The 22,321-nt window shown below is 39.3% G+C and overlaps 1 protein-coding gene across 1 annotated transcript in view; it reads left to right on the top strand.

Moving 5' to 3' along the window:
* Positions 1–6,299: 6,299 nt before the first annotated feature.
* The window catches only part of LOC310931940 (copine-9-like), a gene marked incomplete at both ends in the record, with an annotated part of 81,512 nt that continues 65,490 nt past the window's right edge, over positions 6,300–22,321 (top strand). Inside the window, 2 exons of the mRNA XM_083895186.1 lie at positions 6,300–6,379; positions 9,859–9,899. Coding sequence (XP_083751312.1) covers positions 6,300–6,379; positions 9,859–9,899 — 121 coding nt within the window. The remainder of the gene's footprint in view (positions 6,380–9,858; positions 9,900–22,321) is intronic.

The raw sequence follows: 22,321 nt of genomic DNA, 5'->3' as shown, positions 1-22,321 counted from the left end.
TGCGCCTGTGTGCACACATGTAATTCATATGTGAACGTGAGTGAGTGAGTGAGGTGCAGGGTAGCTGCTGAAGTGAGAAAATGTTAGTGGAAGAAAGATTCGATCATAGTGAGGTCACGCACCTTGAGGTGGGAGTGTGTGTGTGTGTGTGTATTAAAATAGTCAGAGTCACGTGGTAGCAGCTGATTTTAGAACAATACAATGTCAGATTCATTCAGCTGTAAATAAAAAAAATAATAAAATCCTTTCATGTTTTGTGTGATGTTGTAGTGTTTTTGTGTGATGTTTTGTTTTTATTATTATTCCAGTGATCTTGTGTGATATTAATTTCCTCTCATGTTACCATTTTCAGTGCATAATTCATCATGGGAGCTTGGCCTTGGCTGCCATCTATTGGATTATGAGTGAACTACCAGTGGGGGATTTGGTCAGAATGAGATGTATGTTATGTATTGTATCTATTTAGATATACTCGTTGGAGTTATTTCTAGCAAAAATAATCACTGGATTTGATTTACTGCACTATAGAATGGTGTATGTGATCCGTGTGATGTGATGTCCATATTTATTGTATTGAGGCAACAGGTCACCTGTGTATGTAACAGTGTGACTAAAATGTCTTTGTATAGAAACAAGCTCTCTATAGTGTCATGGAGAATATGGCATATCAGGTTTTGGTTACAATTGCAGTAGTTATTACAGTATCTGGACTGTCAGTTTTTGTTTTGTAATTGATTTATTGACAATAATGTATATATATATATATATATATATATATATATATACAGTCAAGGTCCCTCAGCTTATATTATCAGTGGATTTTCTCTCTATTTGTATTTATTTTATTTTTTTCTCTTGTAAATTCCTTATAGCTTAAAATGCCAGATTTTATCTGCCTAAATTCTGTAATGTTTTTTTATTTTTATTTTATTTTTTTTAAATCATGGTTCAACCTTGTAAAGCACTTTGTAACTTTGTTTTGAAAAGTGCTCTATAAATAGTATATTATTATTATTATTATTAACATTATTATCATTATATAATTTCACCACAGTGCTGGATTGATTTGTTTTATTATTATTTTTTACTTGACAAACCTATGAATCTGAGGACAGTGTTCATGTTAACGAAGCAATGCGACTTCTACATTCTACTAGATTGGGGCCCCACATCAATCAACTCGTTGCTTCTTAGTAAGTTATGACACGTTGGTGAAACAAAACATACAATACACCCTATAATATGAGAAGATGTGAGTATGGAAATGTATTTTCATAACATAGTTCTAGTCTCGATGATGACATAAAAGCTGCTTTACAGACGCAGCATTTTTTTCTTATAAATACCATGTATTAGACAATCGAATTCAAGACAATTTCTGTGAGTTGCAATGTTGTGAATGAAACACTAGAGGGGGGTATTCCAGCAAAAATGGGATAGATATGGGACTGGCAATCTGATGCACTGGACTTTTCCCCTCAATACAGAAACAGATATTTTACAAGGCTTTTTTGCAGTTCAGTCCCTGACATTGAAAAGAAAAGGGCCTGCAATATCCCAAAAAATAAAAATAAAATTGGTTATGAGCAAGCAGATGTATTGTTTGGATGTTTTGAGTAAAAATCTGGGGGAGTTAATCCAAATTCTCATCACAACTGACCTATGACCCTTTGAAAATAAGTGAGGCACAGCCTTGAGCGCATCACCACCTCCTTTTATGACTGGACCGAGTTGGTTGTTTTACTCTCCACATGTTCTGCTTCAGATGGTTTATTGAACAGTTGTTGAACTCGCCTCCTCTGTGTGTGCAGTTCCAGCGGATCACAAGCTGCATTCGGACACAAGCCTGGCAGATCAAACGTGCCGTCACATCATCAAAGGCATTTCAAAGTGAACCACCACACACTTATTTTTATCCCCTTTTTTCTATGTTTATTCCGTGGAGGGTATGTTGGGCTGTTTCATGTTCGCAAGGTTCTGCATAAATCAAGTAATCGTGTATTTTGAAGGCAGAGGTCAAGCTTTATGCCGGATCAAAAAAACAAACATAGTAGTAAACACTACGAGATTTAGACATGCACTCACCTATCATTTTATGACACAACTAATAAAGATGGAGCAGTGGCACCTGGTATCTGCTGCTGTGGCCCATCTGCTTTGAGAAAGTATCTGTTGTGTGTTCAGAGATGGTTTTCTTCTTACTTTGGCTGTAACAAGTAGTTCAACCCATTATTTCAAAGCAGCCTGGTGACTGACCCTTTGGCACCAATAAGGCATTTTTTCCCACAGAACTGCAGCTCACGGGTTATTTTTGCCTCTTTTTTTTTGGACCATTATCTGTCAACTCTCGAAATGGTTGTGAGTGAAAATCCCAGTAGATCGTGCAGTTGGAAAATATTAAAGCTGAAATACTCAGAGCAGCCCATCTGGCACCATACAATACCACATTCATGGTATCAAAACACCACCTTTTCCTTTGTGATGTGACATGTTGTGATTGTATCACAGCTCAGGACCATCATCAAAGATTCTATACAGGTCATGTGGGCATGTTATAATAGACAGACATATATACATCTTCATAAATAATCTAATTTTAAATAAATAGTTTGCTCTATACTTCACTCTATAATTATCAATCAGTCTATCAATTAAAAGGTTGTCATCATTTGACATAGTGACTTGAAAATAACAATTTTTGAAGATTGCCTCAAATATTTTTTAAACGTGTAGCAAATTAACAGCAGTTAGCTGTAAACATCCCCCTGTTTTACCCAAAGATGAAAGAAACCGAGTGAAGCCACTGATGTGTGACGCGACGTGGAACTGTAAAAAGGTAAATATAGCTGTTTCACCCTGACATACAGGCACAGTCTGTCATGTTTAACAACTCATCAGGTTTCTGGTTGGTTTATTGTTGGGTGTTGCTTTACGACAGGTGGCATCCACAATGCTGAAATACTGTCTCTACTTATTCTCTCGGATATAACCTATACACTTTGTTTTCCTTTAACCTGTCAGGTTTCTGTGTACCTGTTTTTCCTTTGCCTTCTTTCTTTCTCTGTTTCCCTATCTTTTCTTCTTGTCCTATAGCTCTTCTCTTCTTAAACCTGAGCACTGATTGATGCAGTGTTCATTCATTTTTGCCTGTCTGAAAAAAAATGCAAGACAAATGTATGCGTATATAGAAACACTACAAACCTTAAAATGAAAATACACTGTATTAGTACCTACTTGTAAAGATAGGACAGTATTTCTGATGTATCTATCTGTCTAATTTAATTTGCTATCAAAATACTTTAATGTCATATATTTTTAAACACTGTAAAATACTTTCTTTGACTTGTTGAAATCAACCACAAATCACTTTCATTCTTTAAAAAGTTTCTGTTTCTGTATTTTAAGTCTAAACACAAGCTGAGTTGAAAGCAAAATATGTCCTCTATCATGAAAAGTGCATGGTCTCACTCTGGATAGGTGGAACTTAAATGATCTAGTTTCTCATTAACTTGAGTAAAAACTAACCAGTCAGCAGCATTATGAATGAAAGCAGTTTAGGCTATAACCACACCAGGGTTGAAAGGCGACCACTGACCTGATCTACACACAGTTCACTGGTGACATCCGACTGTTATTTGTGTCATCACATAAACATCAGGTAATAAAAATCTGTGAAGCAATCAATTTTTATTTATATAGCACTTTTGTCATAAGTCAATACAACTCCAACTGCAACCATCTTACTGTATATATCTCACTACTACTACCATCGCTGGAATTATGCATTCAAACACTTAAGGGGAAGTGAAGAAGTGAGGAAATGAAGTTCAGAAGAAGAACGTTTATTAATGTACTGCATATAGTTTTGACACACACTTAAAAAAAAGAAAAAAAAAGAAAAGCTAAACCTGATGTCCTCAAGTCAGCAGATTCATCTCAGTCTGTGTATGAAACTGCTCTGCTGGAGGTTTTCACCAAATGTGACACGCCTGGCTTTGCTCTGCACTGAAATGGAAACTAAACAGGATTTCTCCTCTCTGGGTAATTAGCTGCCACTCCTCTCTCCACACACACACACACACACACACACACACACACACACACACACACACACACACACGGTCTCCAAACCTGTATCCACTTTATCATCCAATCGTACATCCTCTTATAGGTCATCCAGAGAGGGGAGAGTGGAAATTGGGTAAATAACTCGACTGTGTTCTGTCTCTCTTGGACTCTTTCATTTATTGCCATCATCCCCCCCCCCCTTCACCTGGCTCTCTCTATTCTTCCTCCATCTCCATTTCCCTCCTTTCCATTCTTGCCTCGCTCCCAATTTCTCTCGCTGGCCATGAAAAATTTCAATTTCTGCCTGATCAGCTGCAAAATTGAGTGGATCTGCGCGTGCGGAAAACACACACACACACACACACACACACACACACACACACACACACACACACACACAAACAGTCGGGAGTAGCATCTATTTGTCATTACTGGTGCGTGACAAGGCTAAAGACGAACTGATACAATCGTATTCCGCTGAACTCATCCATTGATGGGTCTAGTTTTGCACATAATGATTAATTCTAGGTCTTTACGGGCAGTCGAGTTCCCATAGTTTTCCTTCAGAATGCATTATTTTTGTTTTGTTTGTTGTGACCTCTTCCATCATATCTTTTTTTTGGTTTTTACCACTGTTTCCTCCTGTTCTTGCCACATGCGCTGTACCCACTCCTTCCTCTCTGTGTCTGATACTCTTAAAGATCTTTACCAACAAACAAACAAACAACACTTGTGAAGCTATAGGTGTTTTCCACAGATGCGTATGGACATGTTATTCTGGTAATGAGGTTTTAATGATCATATGTGTTCATTATCAGAGCGAGACCCCGTGCGAATGTCTAATTACATCAATCCACAGTAGTGATATTTATGCAGGGTTCCAGTCAAATCCCCCTACAAGCTGCCACAGATAGGCTTAATTCTAAACATTAAAAAAAGACTAAACATTAAAGTGTGTAGTGTATATAGAATGCATTAACTGAGGACTTTTTGAAGATGGAAAACTATTGTGACCAAAATCACAGTATAAATCAAAACAAAGCTAATAGGTTCATAATTTAGCAGCTTACAGCTACTTGCAACACCTGAACCTGAAATTGATTTTATAGACACACTGTGGTCTAAACCAGTGTTTCCCAAACTTTGCATTTGGGAACCTGCTTTTTAAAGATGGTGCTAAACTATTGTGACAAAAATAACGTCAATTAACCACAGAATTGTTCATTATGCATCTGTAACATTGTCACACAGTTTTAATCACTGTGCCTTCAAACTGTTCTTTTTTATGTTTAACAAAGGATGGATATGCGGGTTGACAAACTGGGTCCCAAGTGGGTTTGTCCATGGTGGCCCTGACCTGTGTTTGCCCACTTCGTACCCTTTCCAGGCGACTTGGTGGGCATGAGTTTGAAGTGGGCAAATTATGCAGGTCACATAAGTTTCAGTACCATGGGCCCCAGATGGGAAGCACATATGGAGAAACAGGGGAGGGACCACCATAGAAAACATGGACAAACCCACTTGGGACCCATATACTGTATAAGCCTTATGTTGCCCATGGTATGATTAATTTTGTTATTTTATAGGGAAGCAAGCTCTCTTATCAGCAGTCTTTTAATTTATTATTCAAATGAAATCAACATACTGTATATCAATGGTGAGCACATTCATGATGATTAATAATTACCCAAATGCAACAGCAAATAATACGTTACTTACACGCTGTCTACTGGTGCCAAGGATCAGAAAGTGGAGTTGACATATTTTGACAGGAGGAAAAAATTTCACCTGAGGATGGAGAGAGAGCGAGGGAGAGAGAGAGAGACTAAGAGAGGTAGCGAGAGAGAGAGAGAGAAAGCACGGTGTCTCTGGTTTGCTTCGTGCTCTCTCTCCTCTTCCACCTCCTCCTCCTCGGCACCGGACCGATCAGGGGAGCGCACCGTGAGCGCGCGAGAACGATGGATGAACTTTGAATCCGTCTCACCAACTTTCACCGCGGCTCAGTCATCGCACTCTCTGTTCGTCTCTCTCTCTCTCTCTCTCTCTCTCTCGCCGCTCTCCGCTTCAGAAACAGAAAAAAAGCACAAAAAAACCCCACAACAACGCACAAACTCTCGACAATGGATTTACTGCAAACTCAACTCGACTGTAAATGATCACTTCGCTTATCTTCATCTACTCTTTCTTCTTCCTGTTCTTCTTCTTCTTCTTCTTCTCTTTCCTGATTGGAGATGATGGCATCAATCGGGGAATTCGATCCTCTCAACACCAGAGTCCCTGCAACTAAAATAGAAGTTACTGTGTCATGCAGGTAAGATCTATCTATCTATCTATCTATCTATCTATCTATCTATCTATCTATCTATCTATCTATCTATCTATCTATCTATCTATACACACACATAGACACACACCTGACATTCTGTATTTTAATACATTTAATCCCATCACTTGCCTCCAATATGCATTAGGGTGATTAAAAATCCTGACCCCAGCAGAGCTCACTGGTATTCACCCACAGGCTTGGCTGACAGTTGAGTGTGTGTGTGATTTTATTGATTTATTCATTTCACTCCAGCTAAACCTATATATTATATACCTATACATATATATCTATTCAGTGATGGTGTCAGGCTGCTGTGGGTGAATAGGTTGGCTATACTGGCAGACTGACTAACTGGAACTCAGTCAGGGCTGGTGGCGACCGTCAGCCTGTCTGTCGCTCTGATCCGCTCCTGTATAATGAGTAGCTGTGTGGTCCCTCCTGACATCATTGACCAGCAGACACCTGAGTTTGACAACCCCACTGAGTCAGAAGACAGCAGGGCGAGATGATGGAGAAGTGTTTTCATGACCATGGCAAATTTACTGCTTAAATGAAGATGCAGGGACTCGGGTGGCATCAAATGAAGGGACGTCAAACAATGTCACGTCCACCAAACCAAACCAAAACAAAGTACTTATTTGTCACCTGCATAATAACGGGGGTCAAATGGGAGCACGGGTCAGAAAAGAACCCATCAGAGTCAGGGATGTTTAATGACTTCCTTTAACTGAAACAAGCCGCATTTTCCAATTTCCCAATTTGTGGTTGAATGCTGATGTGAATCTATAATAAGACACATGTATGGCATTTATCTACTGTAACAGCATTTGGCAGAAATTGCTTCCCAGATCTTTCTGACACAAATGCAACAGCTTCATTCAATAAATAGACATATTTAACACACTCCATGCAAACCTTTTTCTGTTCCTGTCTTTTAGTATGAAGCACTGTTGTCACTTTACCATCACGAAGCAGCCAGCTCACATCACTGTAAACCAAGTCTACCTTTGGGTATCAATAAAGTTAACTTGAACGTGGCCTTGAACCAATGCCACTCAAATAACTTCACAGGAACAACACATGAGACTTAGACATAAATCATAAGGACTTGACTGACTTGGTCACATACAAAAAACAGCGAAGACCAAACAAAATGTATGAATAACCAAACTTCAGGAGGCATGAAAGAATAGATATGTGAATTAATCAAATATAAATGAGTCAGTAAAGCAATGTGGTTAATAAAGGTTTTATTCAAGCTAACAGGGTTTATCCATGGTTCCATGGTGGCCCCACAAAATTTGCCCACTTCAAGCCCATGCTCACTTAATACTCTTTCCAGGCTACCTGGGTACTAAGTGGGTGCTAATTAGGCATGGGCTTGAAGTTACTCAAATGCTGCCCCCACACTAGAGGATAATTGGCCAGATTCTGGTCCCGAACTGACTCTTCCAACAATCATGGGTGCTTCAGATTTTTGTCTGACTTGAACAGATTATCTGGACAAATGATCCTGTAGTGTGAGGGGGTTAACAGACACAAGTTTAATGTCATCGGTCGCATCAAAGTCTTCCCGATATCAAATCGGAAGAATCAGCAATTGGGGCATGAGCAGAACCCCACAGTAACCAATGAGAGTGAGTTGACCAGGAAACGGATATTTTGCATACTTTTGTTTTCGAACCGTAACTTGTAAAACACTCGTTAAAACAAGCCAAGTTGATTCTGCCTGACTTCATCCACAGGTTTTTCGCACAAGTGTGTGGTCCTGAGTCTTGGCTACATCGTCTAGTTCAGGGTTTCTCACTCCTGGGCTAAAACATGCAGGACAGTGGCTCCCTAGGACCAGGAGTGAGAAACCCTGGTCTAGTTTGTGCTTTCTCAGGATAGGAACATTAAAAATCAGTTGCAACGTTTGTTGTGTCTGTGGTATCCGGCATTTTAAAATCACGTCAGATTTGAAATTCCTCTAGTGCTTGGCAGACTTTTAAATTGGTCCCACATGGGAAGCTCCTGTGGACAAACACGGGTGGGGCCACCATGGTCAAACCCACTTGTCAGCCCATAAAATAACCTTTAAGAGGCCTACATGCTGGCTGCACAACAGTGATACTTCAAAAACAACATTTATCTAATAGGGATAAAATAAAAGGGTATGCTGATGATGTAAAATGATATGACTATGATAGAGGAACAGAGAATTAAGGAAATCAATTAATAGTTTGTCTGAAGCAGGGTTTTTCACTCCTGGTCCCTGCTCAAACACACCTGATTCACCTGATTACTGACCGTCTGCTGATCATCAAAAATCATAACATGGCATCAACTTCGCCTCAGTGTTCTTATTGTCAGAGTTTGTATGTGACTGATGACGAGTTTCCTTGGATTTTGTTGTTGTTGTTGTATTTTTGGACTTTTGGGATCAGCCAGGGTCCTTTATCCATGCTTCCACCTGACTGGGACTCAATCAGTTGTCAAACTCAGGCGTCTGCTTCATGTCACATGATGTCTGGCTGATGTCAGGAGGGACCACACAGCTGCAGCAGCAGATTACTTACTGTTTTCACTTTGCTGTTTTCTGCTTGTAGAGTCACCGCTCGCTTTAGCTTCTTTGTCCACTTCTTCTCCAGTTTTAATTACTTACCTTGTCATGATGAGAGTCACCTGTGTCTTGTTAGCTCCCGCCCTGTTGTGCATTTATTGTCCCTCTTGTCTGCTGAGCCTGTCTGTTTGTTATTTGCTCCTCGTGCAGTGAAGTCCATGTTCGAGGCATTCTTTTCCCTCATGTCTCCCCTTTGTCAGATTATGGCCTTTGTTATTTTTTATCCTGCCTTCACGTGTTTTGTCAGATTCCTTTGTGTGTTCCCACCTGCAAAGTAAGTTATATTTAAGATTTTTATTGAACACTCGCCCCACATTTTGGATGTCCATTAGTTTGAAACTTAGGTCAATAATAATGTCTGTCAAACAATTTCTTACAGAAAATGTTGTTCCTGAATATCACGCTTTATCAGGCATTTCAATAAGACAGTTGGTGGCAATATAATAATAACAGTATATTCCTGAAGTCATTTAAACCTGCCTATGACTGCCCACGCTGATTTGAGACTCAGGAGATAAAAAAAAATAATAATAAATAAAGCTGCTGTCTGTGAAATACTGACATCTCTGTTAAGTGGATCTATATTTAGTTCACTGTCTGATCTAGAAAAAAAACAATTTCCTGTTTCCACAACTCTATGTAATCAAGAGCCAGAACAAGAGCCAGAACTTCCGCAAAGAAGAAGGTCACAGAAGGTCTGTGAATATATCGGTAAACATATTCCCGGGAGGGAAATGCCAACTTTGCCAAAAGTTAGTCAAAAGAAGATGTCACTGAAGCAGCTCTAAATTAACAAAGTATGAATGAATGGGTAAAAAAGAATCTATTTTTACTTCCACTTTCAATTTTGCTGTTTCCACAGGAATCTCCTGGATGTAGATACGTTCTCCAAGTCAGATCCTGGTACGTATAAACTCTTCCTAGTCTTTACCAAATTGCTGGTAATAATACAGTATTGTTTGTTGATGGTGCTTTGGAGAGGAAATAGTTTTCTCTCGCCAGTTCAGTTCAGCCATAGACCAAACCCTACATTATATGCTGCTTTAGATGCAGAGTATGTAAAGTCTCTCTCTCTGTCAAAAGAACAACAAAATAACAAGTTTGATGACATCTGGGAGCATCGTAGGATTATGAGGTTCGACTCACTTCTTGATTAAGTGACTGATTCTCCCTATTGTTTTATCCCAGCCTTTTTTAACTTACATACACCACACAACGATGAGATTTTTCGATGAAGTGTGACCCCCAAGTGACCGACTCAGTCTGCCTCCCTCCCTCCCTCCCTCCCTCCCTCCCTCCTCCCTCCTCCCTCTCTCTCCCTCTGCTTGCTGTTGAAGAACATTATTAGATGCCTCACTACAGCTGGTGAACCCCAGCTCTGCTGAACAGGTCGTCAGCGCTCGAGCATTTCTGCTCACTGTTTCTTTTCATTATTATTTTTTTTTCAAACAGGCTTCACTTGCGAAATATTTGCAGGACTGGCCGGATGCGTGGCCTCATATTGAAGTGTGAATGAATGATGTTCCACACACCGTACAGGTGAAGACAGAGGAGGGTCAGAAACATGAAGGTTAACCAAAGGTCAGGGTGTGAGGTCTCTTGGCCTTCTTTATGTCACACAGTATAAAAATTACAGCCAGGAGACAGAGCAGGGATTAAAAATCCTCCGACACGGTATTACCCCCATCAATCGTTTCACAAGCCTGTGCCAGAAGTTTTAAATATATAGCCGCATTCCCCTACATGATGATACTAAAACTGCAGCCCTCTCTCTCTCTCCCTCTCTGACTATTATGTGCGACTCCAAATCTCATTATTCTCTTGTGTAGGTGTGGTTTTATTTTCCTCTGTCTCTCTCTTTTTACCCTGAAGTTTTCCTCAGACCCACGGGCCAAAACTCGGTTGCGGCTAATTAATTCAAGTCGGTTTTTCATTTGCTGACCTTTTATGAGAATTTTTTTCGGATTTAAGAAGAATATTAAGACGGAAAGAAAATAGTTAAGGTACACTGTGCTATTTGATATTGAGTGGGAAAAAACGGAAAAGGTGCTCAGTCATGTAGTGGTGATAAATATGGAAACAGGCTTTGTCAGCTTGATGACATTGTGTTGGTGCCTATTCTTTTTACATTTTGCCTTACATTGAGTAAGTAAACAATACAAGTAAACATGTATGACGATAAATTTGCTCTGTCTTCACCGCAAAAGCTAAAGTGTCCTGCATTCACAGTCATGCATTCTCAGTGCTCCTTGGCATAGACTGGTTACCGGCAATGTCTTCATGTCTGACGCAGGTGCTCGGAAAACACACCGATCTGACAGAGCTTGTGTAGATTAACATGACAAAAAGGTTTCAGTGCCTTCAGCTTGAGAGATTTGTTTTTGTTTAGTTGTTCAAATCCTTCTCCAGTCCTGATACTGAAATCATCTGGGAGGAAAAAAAACAATTTTTTTTTCATAGTGACTCTTTTAAAGCCAATATTTAAACTGTGCAAGTTACAGTAAGTAATGGGTGAAGAATGCTCGCTATCTATGGAAGTGTCACTTGTGGAGCCGAGTCACGGTCGAGAGTGCAAACTTATTTACGAGCACCACCAATTTTGGCAGAGAGTGGATTTAATAAGATGTAATTAAGTTGGTGACTATTTTCTGTGAAAAAACTCAGTTTCAGTTACTGCATTTTCGGGAGAGACCGCTCACACTCTGTAGGGCCAATCAATGGAACTGTGTTTTTTTTAACTTAACAACCAATGCCTCTATTAGTTTGGACGGAAACTTCAGGCTGAGATGGAGCAAAAGTGGGCACTGGTGCAGAGTTCACTGTGCACTTTAAATCCATGGAGATCTACCGATATATCGCAAAACTTGCCCAGGGGAATATAAGACCCTTTTTCTAAAAAAGAGACACTTGATTTGTTCTCTCGTGTTTGTCCTTACAGGCTCCGGTAGAAACATGGCGTCTCGCTGCTAACAGTGGCTATGCAACCGCGGCCCACGACCATGTTATTTTACATGTCTTTTTGAAACACTACGAAAATGAAACAAAAACTATTATACAGTGACTAGACAATGCAGGAGCACATAATATGTATACAAAAGTGGATTTTGGGTTATATAAACCCATAAATACTACACAGTGTCCCTTTAACTGGCCCTCTAAACCAAGTGTTGAGGGTTATTTTGTCACTTAGAAATGGGACACCCCTTAAATGCAGATAGTTCTTCAGACTGCGGGGGGGCAGAATAACGCGGAAGCTGCGTCCAGTCTGTCAACTCCAAAAAAAAAGAAGAACACATTTACGTCACAATTATTTTTATTTTATTTTTTTTCAGTCAAGTTATTAGGTTGTCAGTTAGTTATAAGATGATACTCATACAAATACCACAACCACGGACCTATTCAGCTGACAGTTACCACACACCACGGCTTATCGAAAAGTAAACGATAGCAAACGATCACTTGTCCGCACCGGCCGGCTATTGACAAAAGATCGTAAAATAAAAATAAATGTTACGCAACAATGACATAAGTAATCCATAATATGAGCCTAAACTAAGATAATACAATGGTTTTCATATTTTTTATATCTCTATTAACAAAGAAAATACTTAATTTGTATCGCACTCGCTTCGCTGCTTTCGACGCCATCTTTCTTATGTGAAAACACGCAATGCATTCTGGGTAGCCCTTGCTCCCAAGGGTGGTGTCGGAAAATCTCAATATTGAGGGCGATACAGCCCTTAAACTTGCCCCTCAACTTAATTTTTCTGAGAATCGGGACAGCACTTGCACTAGCGGGAGCGCGCATTTTTGAGATTGAGGGTTAAGATTGAGGGTTAAGCAAGGAATTGGAATTCACCCATATACACATATTATACCTTCTTGATACACTATTTACCCGTCTACCCTGAAGTTTTGAAGAAGATTCATGGCGATAGATATACTTCATTATAGTATACATTTTATGCTTAATAGAGTTTTGCCATGGCATTAACATCGCAATTTGCAATGTCGTGCATAATGTGTTATTGGCTGGAATTGTGGTGGAAATGTTTTGAAAATTGAAGGACGAGTGTCTTCTGACAGTGTCTCAAGTGGATTTTTTCTGAAGAACATGCGTCATTCATCAGAGAACTGTGACGCTTGAAGCTTGGTGTGTGTGTGCGTGTCACATCTAAATCATTTGAGCTTGGTGTTTATTGTGGAATCTTTTGTCTGAAAGCAGTCTTGGATGATTATCTTCAAATCCACTAGTATATATATACGCACACAGTAAATCCATCATATGTCATCCAACATGGTTGGGAACAGATGTTGAATTGCACAGTGTTGTGTATATATAAGTTTTACTTTTTTTTTCTATAGAATAGAAATCCACTGTAAAAGCAAAGCTACACCAACATATTGGCCTGGCTTTAATTGAACCACATTCTCTTGTATCCCGAGGCTCTTGACAGTCATCACCTTAGTCTTTGATTTTTCTGTGTGTTCATAGAATATGATCGAAATTTTGTCCAGTGTCCCTGTGACACAAAAACACCAGGCACTGCTGCTGTCTCCATGGTTGTCTGAGGAAGGCTATATTTCTTTTCTTATAATTTATTTTCTGTCAGTTTACACACCGTCTCTCCTCAACCTGATACCTCACAATAGAGATGACAGTTGTGTTTTTTTGTTGTTGCTTTAATTAACTACTCTGAATGCAGTTTCAAACAATGTCATGCACTGCCTAAGGAAACGATAATATTCACAGTGCTTGTTATCTGTAACATTGTGTTAGACAAGCGAGTGTACGTCAAAGATAGTCAAGAGGGAGGGAGGATAAAATGACTCATTGTAATGAGTTATAACCCAAACACTAAGTATAACAAAATCTCTGTGCAGTGTTTCAGCACATTATAAGCCTCCAGACTCATGGAGGATCAGTGTTAGTCAAACTGGCCCTCTTAAATGGTATTTACCAGCATCGCTTCATGCAGGGTTGTTTCCTGTCTGAGCGAACAGACACTTACCTAATCACTGAGAGGGGAGAAAAAAAAAAACTGCCAATCAGCTTTACCCGGAACAACACGTTGATATGAATCTCCACTGACTGGCAGAATAAACAACCTCACACTTGACAACATGTTTGCTGCTGTTAAGGAAATGAAAGCGATATGTATAATAATGCAACTGTAACTTAAAGGTGTGTCGTAAAACATTTAAGAAGTATTTTTGTAGCCTTAGAATAAGCCATTTATTTATATATACAGTATATACACAACATTGAGTCTGTCAGCTCCATGTGACTTACCAGCCCAAAAAGGCCCCTCTGTTCACCAGAACAGGGGGCATCCCTGTCTATCTTCAAGATGTTCTTGAAAACCCAGCTCCTCCAAGAGCATCTTCTGCGCTTGCATCCACGTCTCAATCAGTGGAGTTCTTTCCAAGACTTCTAGTAATGCGCTTTGGATAAACCCGTCTGCTAAATGCTTTGTGTAAATATACTGTAAATGTAATGTGACTCTCTCTCTTTCTCAATATAGCGTATGTCGCCCAGGTTGGAATACGACTTGATATTATAACGTTACGTCGTTTCACCAAAAAATGACACACCGCAGCTTTAAATATTCAGAGAGCAGTCGAGTCTCAGCTGTGAGCTATTTGGCAGCAGATCCACATGGGACGGAACGCCGTGGCAATAATGCGACAGTGCTTTATGACTGGAGGATGTAATTAACAGTGTGGGTGCCATGCAAAAGACAGGAGGTTGAACTATATACTCCATTAGGCAAACATTCATTTTCCACTTCTCATGTGACTGACAGAATTAAATTAGAAGTGCTTACTGAGATCTACACGTATGTCAGGACTGCTCCCCGTGTAGATGCTAAATATAGAAAGTCTAAAGAGCATAGGGCGAAAGAAGAATATATAAACGTACAAAATAGGTTTGTCAGCTTGAGATGTGAGTTTATTACTTGAATGCCATTCAGAACTGACAGTGCTGCTCTAATTCAGTGGAATAAAGTGTTTATATGTTGTTTATGGTATGTTATGTTTTTAGGTGCAGGTTGGAATGGAATAATGTCAGAAAGGGGCACATTTTGTGTGGAATGCTGTTGGGTGTGGTAAAGCAGGAGTTTGACAGCCTGAGTCTGCACTGGAGTATCTGAAATGTATCTCACATCTTGTCTGCAACTAAGAATGTATGCTGTTTTGATATAAAGGGCAGGCCTTTCCTGTTTGAGTTGTTTCAAGTATACACTTCAGGGATGTGATCAACACTGATGGCTGGACTCAAATAAATGGCAAAAAGTGAATACATCTGACATTAGTTTTAACAATTGCAAGATCAAAGACCAGACAACAAAAATCACAAGAAGACATGGCGACAATGAGCCGATGCTTATTCATTTTAACTAATAAGAGGATAAGTATAGATTATGCATTAATTCCAGGCAGTTTGCTTGTCAGCAGCCTCAGCTCTGAGCTTAAGTATTCTTACTGTCACAATACACATTCGGATTTGTCAGATGTTGACCAGTTGGACAGGATACTGTCCGACAGGAAAATGTGTCTTGTGTGTAAAGGCCTTTCATTAAATTTAAAGGGGCCATATGTAACAATGTGGCCAAAAATGGTTACTACACTCAAAATCAAGAGAGTGTGGTGAGCGTTGCGGTGGTGCAGTTCAAAACAGAACTCGACAGTTCAAAATATAAGAAGAAGTAGCCAATTCTGCATCCATTCTCAGCTTTCAACTCTCTCCACCGTTCAAAAGCATGTCCTATATAGACCCTCGCTTTGCCTCAAACTTTATCTTGGCGTTTTTGACATTCATACCGAGGTCTTTTAGGTTTTGTTTTCTCTGCAATTGTAGCTCAGACGTACCTGGCAACCAGTGGTTGCTCGGCAGCTGAGATTCCACTGACTGCAATGATTGGTAGACAGCAGTAGGTGGTGCCTCATGCCAAAACCTGAAACATAAACATAACTTTTCGGTCCGCAAACTATTATTTTAATGCAAATATTTTGGCTGTATTGCTTTTGTTGGTGTTTTTGTTGGTATTATTCCTGAGCATCTGTGACATATTAAGAGGATTTTACAGCCAGTTGCTTTAGATTTATTACATAATGCACCTTTAATTTAATGAGAAAATTTCATTCGATTAATCTACAAATTTGTGTGACCAACAGTGTCGGTGTCTGGACACATGTTGTTGGGTACGGTCATTCATCCACAGGTTCTTAAAGCTCCCATAGAGTGGTCCTATCGCACATGTGAGTTATGGAGGTCTACTTAAATACATTAACTTGTTTTTATGGTCAAAAACCTTGCTGTAAATGAGCCGATAGAAATCTCTCCTCACTGAAGCTCTCGTCAGCCACGCAGTTTCATACTGAAATCTCACCCCCAGAAGACAGACCGTGTTGTGATTGGCCAGCTGGCGTGAGCTTTCCCAACTGTCCTTTGATTGGCCAATACCTGGAAATGACATAATCAGAACACCAGCGTTCAGAAGCGCAGCTCCCCCTCTGGAACGGTGGATGCACTGCTACTCATCATGAAAACATCGTTTTAACAATGTTTAGAAATAGCTTCGTCAAGACTCCCCGCCCAAGTCCCTTTTACACCTTTGACCCAGAGTCGGACACAGAGTCAGAAGACACTGTCGCTCGTGAGACACCTGCACAACGGACGTTCTTATTCTTCTGCGGTTCAATGTACGCAACCGGATGTGCCTGGACTAGTGCCCGGAGCAGGAGGATCCGCCCTCGGAGGAAATGCTGTTTACGTAACCGGATCGGGTTTTTTCAGAGATCTCGCTAAGCTCGAGATTACAATACAACACAGCGTTCTCAGCAGTGGCTGAACTGTTTGCTCCGAACCTTCAGGGCTTCATAAACAAGGTAATGGCGCAGATCCACATTAAAAAAAAACAGCGTTAATTGGTACTTCCGTTCTATAGGAACAATAAAAAATAATCCCCTGCATGTTGCACTGTACACAAAGATGGAGTTCTGGCGGATGGTGGTCCTCCTTTCATATCACAACTTGGCACAATCATAATACCATAATGTAAACCAGTGTGAGTCGCAGTTGCAGCCAGGTCCACCACTCAAAGGCCTGCTGTTTGATTAAAGAGTCCCTTCTGGTCACAATCCATAGTCTGCATGGCAAGTAGAGTTTTGCCTCCTGTTATTGTGCAGGCTATAGTCGTTGCTTGTTCTGCACTGTAAAAACATTAAAGCAGAACTATGCAGCATTGTTAACACCTTCAGAGTCACTGTGATGGTTAAAAAGCTTATTGCAGGAGTTTGGGGGCGGTCTCACTCCAGCAGAAAACACAGCCTTCCAAGATCAGGGCTGCCGGGCCCACTTTACAATCCAATTCACACAAGTATGACCAGAGGAAATTCTTGTGTGAGGTTTATAATGATTTTAACTGACATTTCTGGAACAGCTAATACTATTTTAGGGTAGGCAATAGCCATTTCCAAGATATACATGTGCGATGAATGAAAGAGGCTTGGAAAATTCAGCAATTTATTTGGTGACCCATTTAAATTTCAATTGACCCATCTGTGTGTCCCAGATCAGTCTCTGGGAATGATTGCTCCACAACACAGCAAATGTGGTGCAAAAGATGGCTGACTAGTAATCAGAGTTGTTGTCATAATGAGTGTGATAAAAAACACCACTTTTTGGGAAGTATCAGACTTTATACTGTACATCCCAGACATGAATATAGTGGAGCTTTCCAGAACCAGTCAGAAGTGGATGAGAGGTAAAAGGTCCAGTTGCCTACCTCTACACTCCCGAGGATACAATTGTATAAGTTCATACAATACAAGTATTCTTTTTCTTCTCATGGCTTCTCCCTTTAGGGGTCACCACAGTGGATCATCTGCCTCCATCTTGTCCTCTCCCCTGTGACCTCTACTTTTACACCAACTGCCCTCATGTCCGCTTTCACGTCGTTCTTGAACCTTCTCTGTGGTCGTCCTTCTTCTCCTGACTATCTCAACCTTGACTTTATTTCCAAATAGTTCAACCTGAACTGTCGCTTGAATATGCTAATTTCTTTCATATAATTGGAACTACAATTTTAAAAGTGCAAAAAGCTGAATGGAAACATGGAATGTTGAATTCTGGGTAGAGCTGCTCCCTGAAATTCACGCCATCCGTATTAAATTGACTCACATTTTGTTAGCGAGGAGGCACGGAGACTGATTTTCACTCGGATCACGCGAGTTACATTACACTAAAAGGTTTATTGTGAAATGATTAATCCGTAACACCAAAAATAAGACTAGAATGTCTTTCTTAAATACTTGATCTGCCTTTTGGAGATCTGGAGGCTGAGCTGGAGAAACAAGAGCTGCCAAGAAGTTTATAAGTGAACAAAGGCCAAGTCTGTGAGAAACTATTGTGGTTTCAGGGATAAAAGCCAGTGATTGGTGACACATCTAAAGTACAGGGACAACAATAGAGAGAGAGAAAAAAACTGTACGTAATAAACACATGACTGAATATTAAGGACAGAAATAGAGGGGGAAAAAAGCCGAACTCAGAAGCGTGACACTTCAACTCACGTAGAACCATGGTGATCATCAGAAATTCAATTACCGGTGTTAAATTTTGTCGTTTCCTTCAGCTGAGATAGTCAGAGCCTTCATCCTGAACAAATGAAGCAAACTGATTTTTCTCCTCCTTTCCCCCTCAAGAGTTTGACAAATCTGTGCCAAAGGTTTAAAGCCAAAAAATCTTGAGTTAGTGTGGAAGCAGTTTTGTACTAGAATGTGCCAAGGTACAGGAAGACTCTGATGTTCTTCATCTTATCTAATTTATTGATCGCTCTGAGTTTGTCCTTGGAGGATGCTGTATCACGTTGCCCAGTCACTGCCTAAATCAAATTTAACTTCCTCTTTTCCCTTCATCGAATTATCTAATGCCCATCGGTATCTTTTCCCACATGTGGAGGATGTATAAGTTTGCGATCAATTTGTGTTTCTGTAAATGACCAAAAAGCTCTTTTTATTGATGTTTTTATGTAAACATGAAGACATAGACGCTCTGAGGAAAGAGCTAGTTTTTTTTCACTACAGCTTTATTCGTTTTTACAAGAGCTGAATTGAGTGGGAATTAGCAAATACTGTAATATTATTACAGTCGCCACATTAATGCCTTTTCCCCTTTTCCTCTCTCATTGCAGTGTATATTGAAACAGTTCTAGGGACTCTAGAAATTCTAAATTAAATTTAGACAACGGTAAGATTTCAGTGAAAAGTGTTTTTGGTTTTCATTGCCTTCAAAATAAACCTTTTTAGTCACTTGCATGAAATAAGGACAATTATCCACAATAAGAGAAATTCACCAGGATACAATCATTTTGAGTGCTTCTTATTCTTATGTGAGATAATATTGTAAATCACTGATTCTTGAAACTTTGGCAAAAACATGTCCCACTAAGAAAAGTGCTAATTCTGTTGGAAATTAATAACATTTTCGTGAATAAAAAGAATCAACTTCATTATCAGGGAGTCCTTTGCACATATGTAAGGTTCTTTCATAGATTTATTTTAAATTTTTATTAATTTAATGATTATATACTGGCCCACTGCAAAATCAGTTGTCCTCATAGGAGATAATCATTTCAACTTGATTGAAAAAACTAAAAATAATAATTGTATTGAATAATATCTTTACCACATTAAAGAGTACATTGTAAAATGTATTAAACACTACAAACAGTGAGTTTTCAAACGTTCAGCTCTACTGCATGCTTCAAGGTCACAAATCTAACATTCACTGTAATTCCCACCAGTTTCATAGTCATTACACTTAACTTCAACTGCCTATTGCTAATTGAACCTAAGTTTCTTATTGAATGTTTGCCACAGCAATTGTTGTTATCTGTACTTCAAGTCCAATATACAGTTTGCAGTCCCGTTAACAGAAGAATATAAATAATTATTAAATGAGTAGATGACAGTTTAAGATGATGTCAGTGATACATTGTACATTATTCTTACTGGTAATGACTACTACTTGGGTGGTATACATTTTGGAATTAATGCTGAAATGAGGCCACGGTCAGATTAGTGTCACCACCATCAGTTCTAAGGTCACCGTCGTCAGTGGGAGTTTTATTTGTTTTAAATGAATATGCTTACAATATGTTTCTTCAGTACTGTTGATATATTAAAGTAATAGTCTCTTTTAATACAACATATGTTTTTAAATAAAAAAAAACATTACCTTTTTCTATTTAGGCTTAAAGTAAACATTATAAGATGTTAGATCTTTTAAAGGGGTACACGTATAAAAAAATTAACAAAAGTGAATATTAAACATCAGGACAGCATATTATGTGTACTAAGAATGCCAGATAATGATTTAAAAACTCTAAATACATATTAGACCGAATAAATTAGAAATAATTTTCTTTATATTGTGACTGAAGGTGTTGACAAAAACAAAATAATAACTGGAAAAAACGCCTATTTTATGAAAAAAATACAAAATGAGGAGGTTGCACTGGTACATTGCTGAACAGCCAAGACCTTGGTCTTTAATGAGATACCTTCAGATTTTGTAATTTAAGTAACTTTTCTTTTTCAAATTTTTCAAAATTAAAACCTGTTTTAGCCAAATTCCCAAGAATCAGTGAAATATTTCCAGTCTAAAAAAGGCAAACAAATGTGAAGCCTTACCAGTCGCTTGCAACCAATTGGATGATACCAGCTGTCAATCACACTGATGTCCTGTCATATGTCTCTTTTTCCCCCCTCTAAACAGGGACATGATTTACAAAATTGATCATGTTCTATTGAAAAATACATAAAACTAGTGATCGAGAACACAAAATTACATTCTATTCAAATGTATTTGTTATTGCAACCAGTGGAGTCGCCCCCTCATGGCCAAGTGCTTTTTCTGTCCCACTTCCTATCCTTAACTGGAAGACAAACGTAATTTGTTTATACAGTCTGTGGTGCTGACTTGGTTTTTAACATTATTCCAGGCATGCGTGACCTCAGTGTCATGGATGTTGCCCTTGGAGAAATGCAAATGGTTCTTCAGCAGTAAAGCCTCTCTCCGTTTTAATGGCAGCAGCTATAAGCGGAATTGAAATCCCTGCCGGCATAATAGGCTGGAAGGAAAAAAGCTAAAAGCTCTGTCTCTGGTCAGACAAATGCTTCTGGATGACACATTTCTTTGGTTCGAGATAAAAATAATGGAATTCATGAGGTATTTTTCCTTTTTCATTCCCCAATAGCTATGAGTGTGCTTCTTTCTGTTTATGGGGCAGCTTTCTGTTATTTAAGTGACCCTTTTCCATTTCAGAAAGTGTCATTTCCTTCTCTAAATGTGCTATTAATTTGAAGTGGTTTAAAATCAGAAAAAAAGAATCACTGACACAGATAATAGAAACCTGAAAAGTTTAAGAAAAGAGCCAGAGATAATCGTTCAGCTTCTCCATGTTTGTTATTGTACATCTGGAGCTGCACACACAATTTATCTCTCTTTTATTTCTATCAGGCGCTCATATGAAACATCCCACTTCTCTTATGTAACGTTTGCCGGTGGAGCATTGACAGCTTTCATCCACATGCATGGGTGTTTCACTCCATTAAAACCAGTGGGAGAGACAGCCTCCCCACTCCCACCAGTCCATGGTACGGTATTTAAACCATTGTGATTATTCTTTACTGTGATGCCAGTGAGTCACGTTTAATGAATTTTAGATACCGCGTGTGCTACTTCCTGTATTTTGTTGTTTCTCCTCGAGGGCTGTGAGTCATCAGCAGGTGGGAGTTGAAGTTTGGTTAATGCGCAGCAGGTGTGTTTTTCAGAGTCTGTTCCTTCTGCTGTTATAAAAATCTGCTTCTGCATCTGCAGTGGTTTTAAAATGACTCAGATCTGATATCCAGTACAAAGCTTTAACGTGATTAAGGCTGTTTTCTGTGATTCAGAGAGAATTATTTTCAGCCTTTCATCACTGTTGTGTATCAAATGGGGCAGTTGTGTCCCTATGTGTCGTACAGCTGTAAATATATGAATGTAGATTTTGCTGTAAAATTTTAACAGTTGAATGGTATGAAACAAATGCAACTCATTTAGAATTCAACATAGGTTCTGTTGCGGAGGTGAATAAAGGCAAGGTGGGAGTCACACCATCTAAATAAAGGTCAGTGGTGACTGATTACACCTGAGGACTCCTAATGAGATCTGAGGAGAGAGTGAGCAGCTCTTGTTGATTCATTGGTTCATGGTCATCCATTCCACACCCACCACATTGTATGTGCACACTAACATGCAGTGGGTAACGGCATAT

The sequence above is a fragment of the Microchirus variegatus genome (genome assembly GCF_963457635.1).
Source record: "Microchirus variegatus genome assembly, chromosome: 9".
NCBI classification, from domain to species: Eukaryota; Metazoa; Chordata; class Actinopteri; order Pleuronectiformes; family Soleidae; genus Microchirus; species Microchirus variegatus.
The sequence above is the reverse complement of the archived record's forward strand: the minus strand, read 5'-3'. Positions and strand labels throughout refer to the sequence as shown.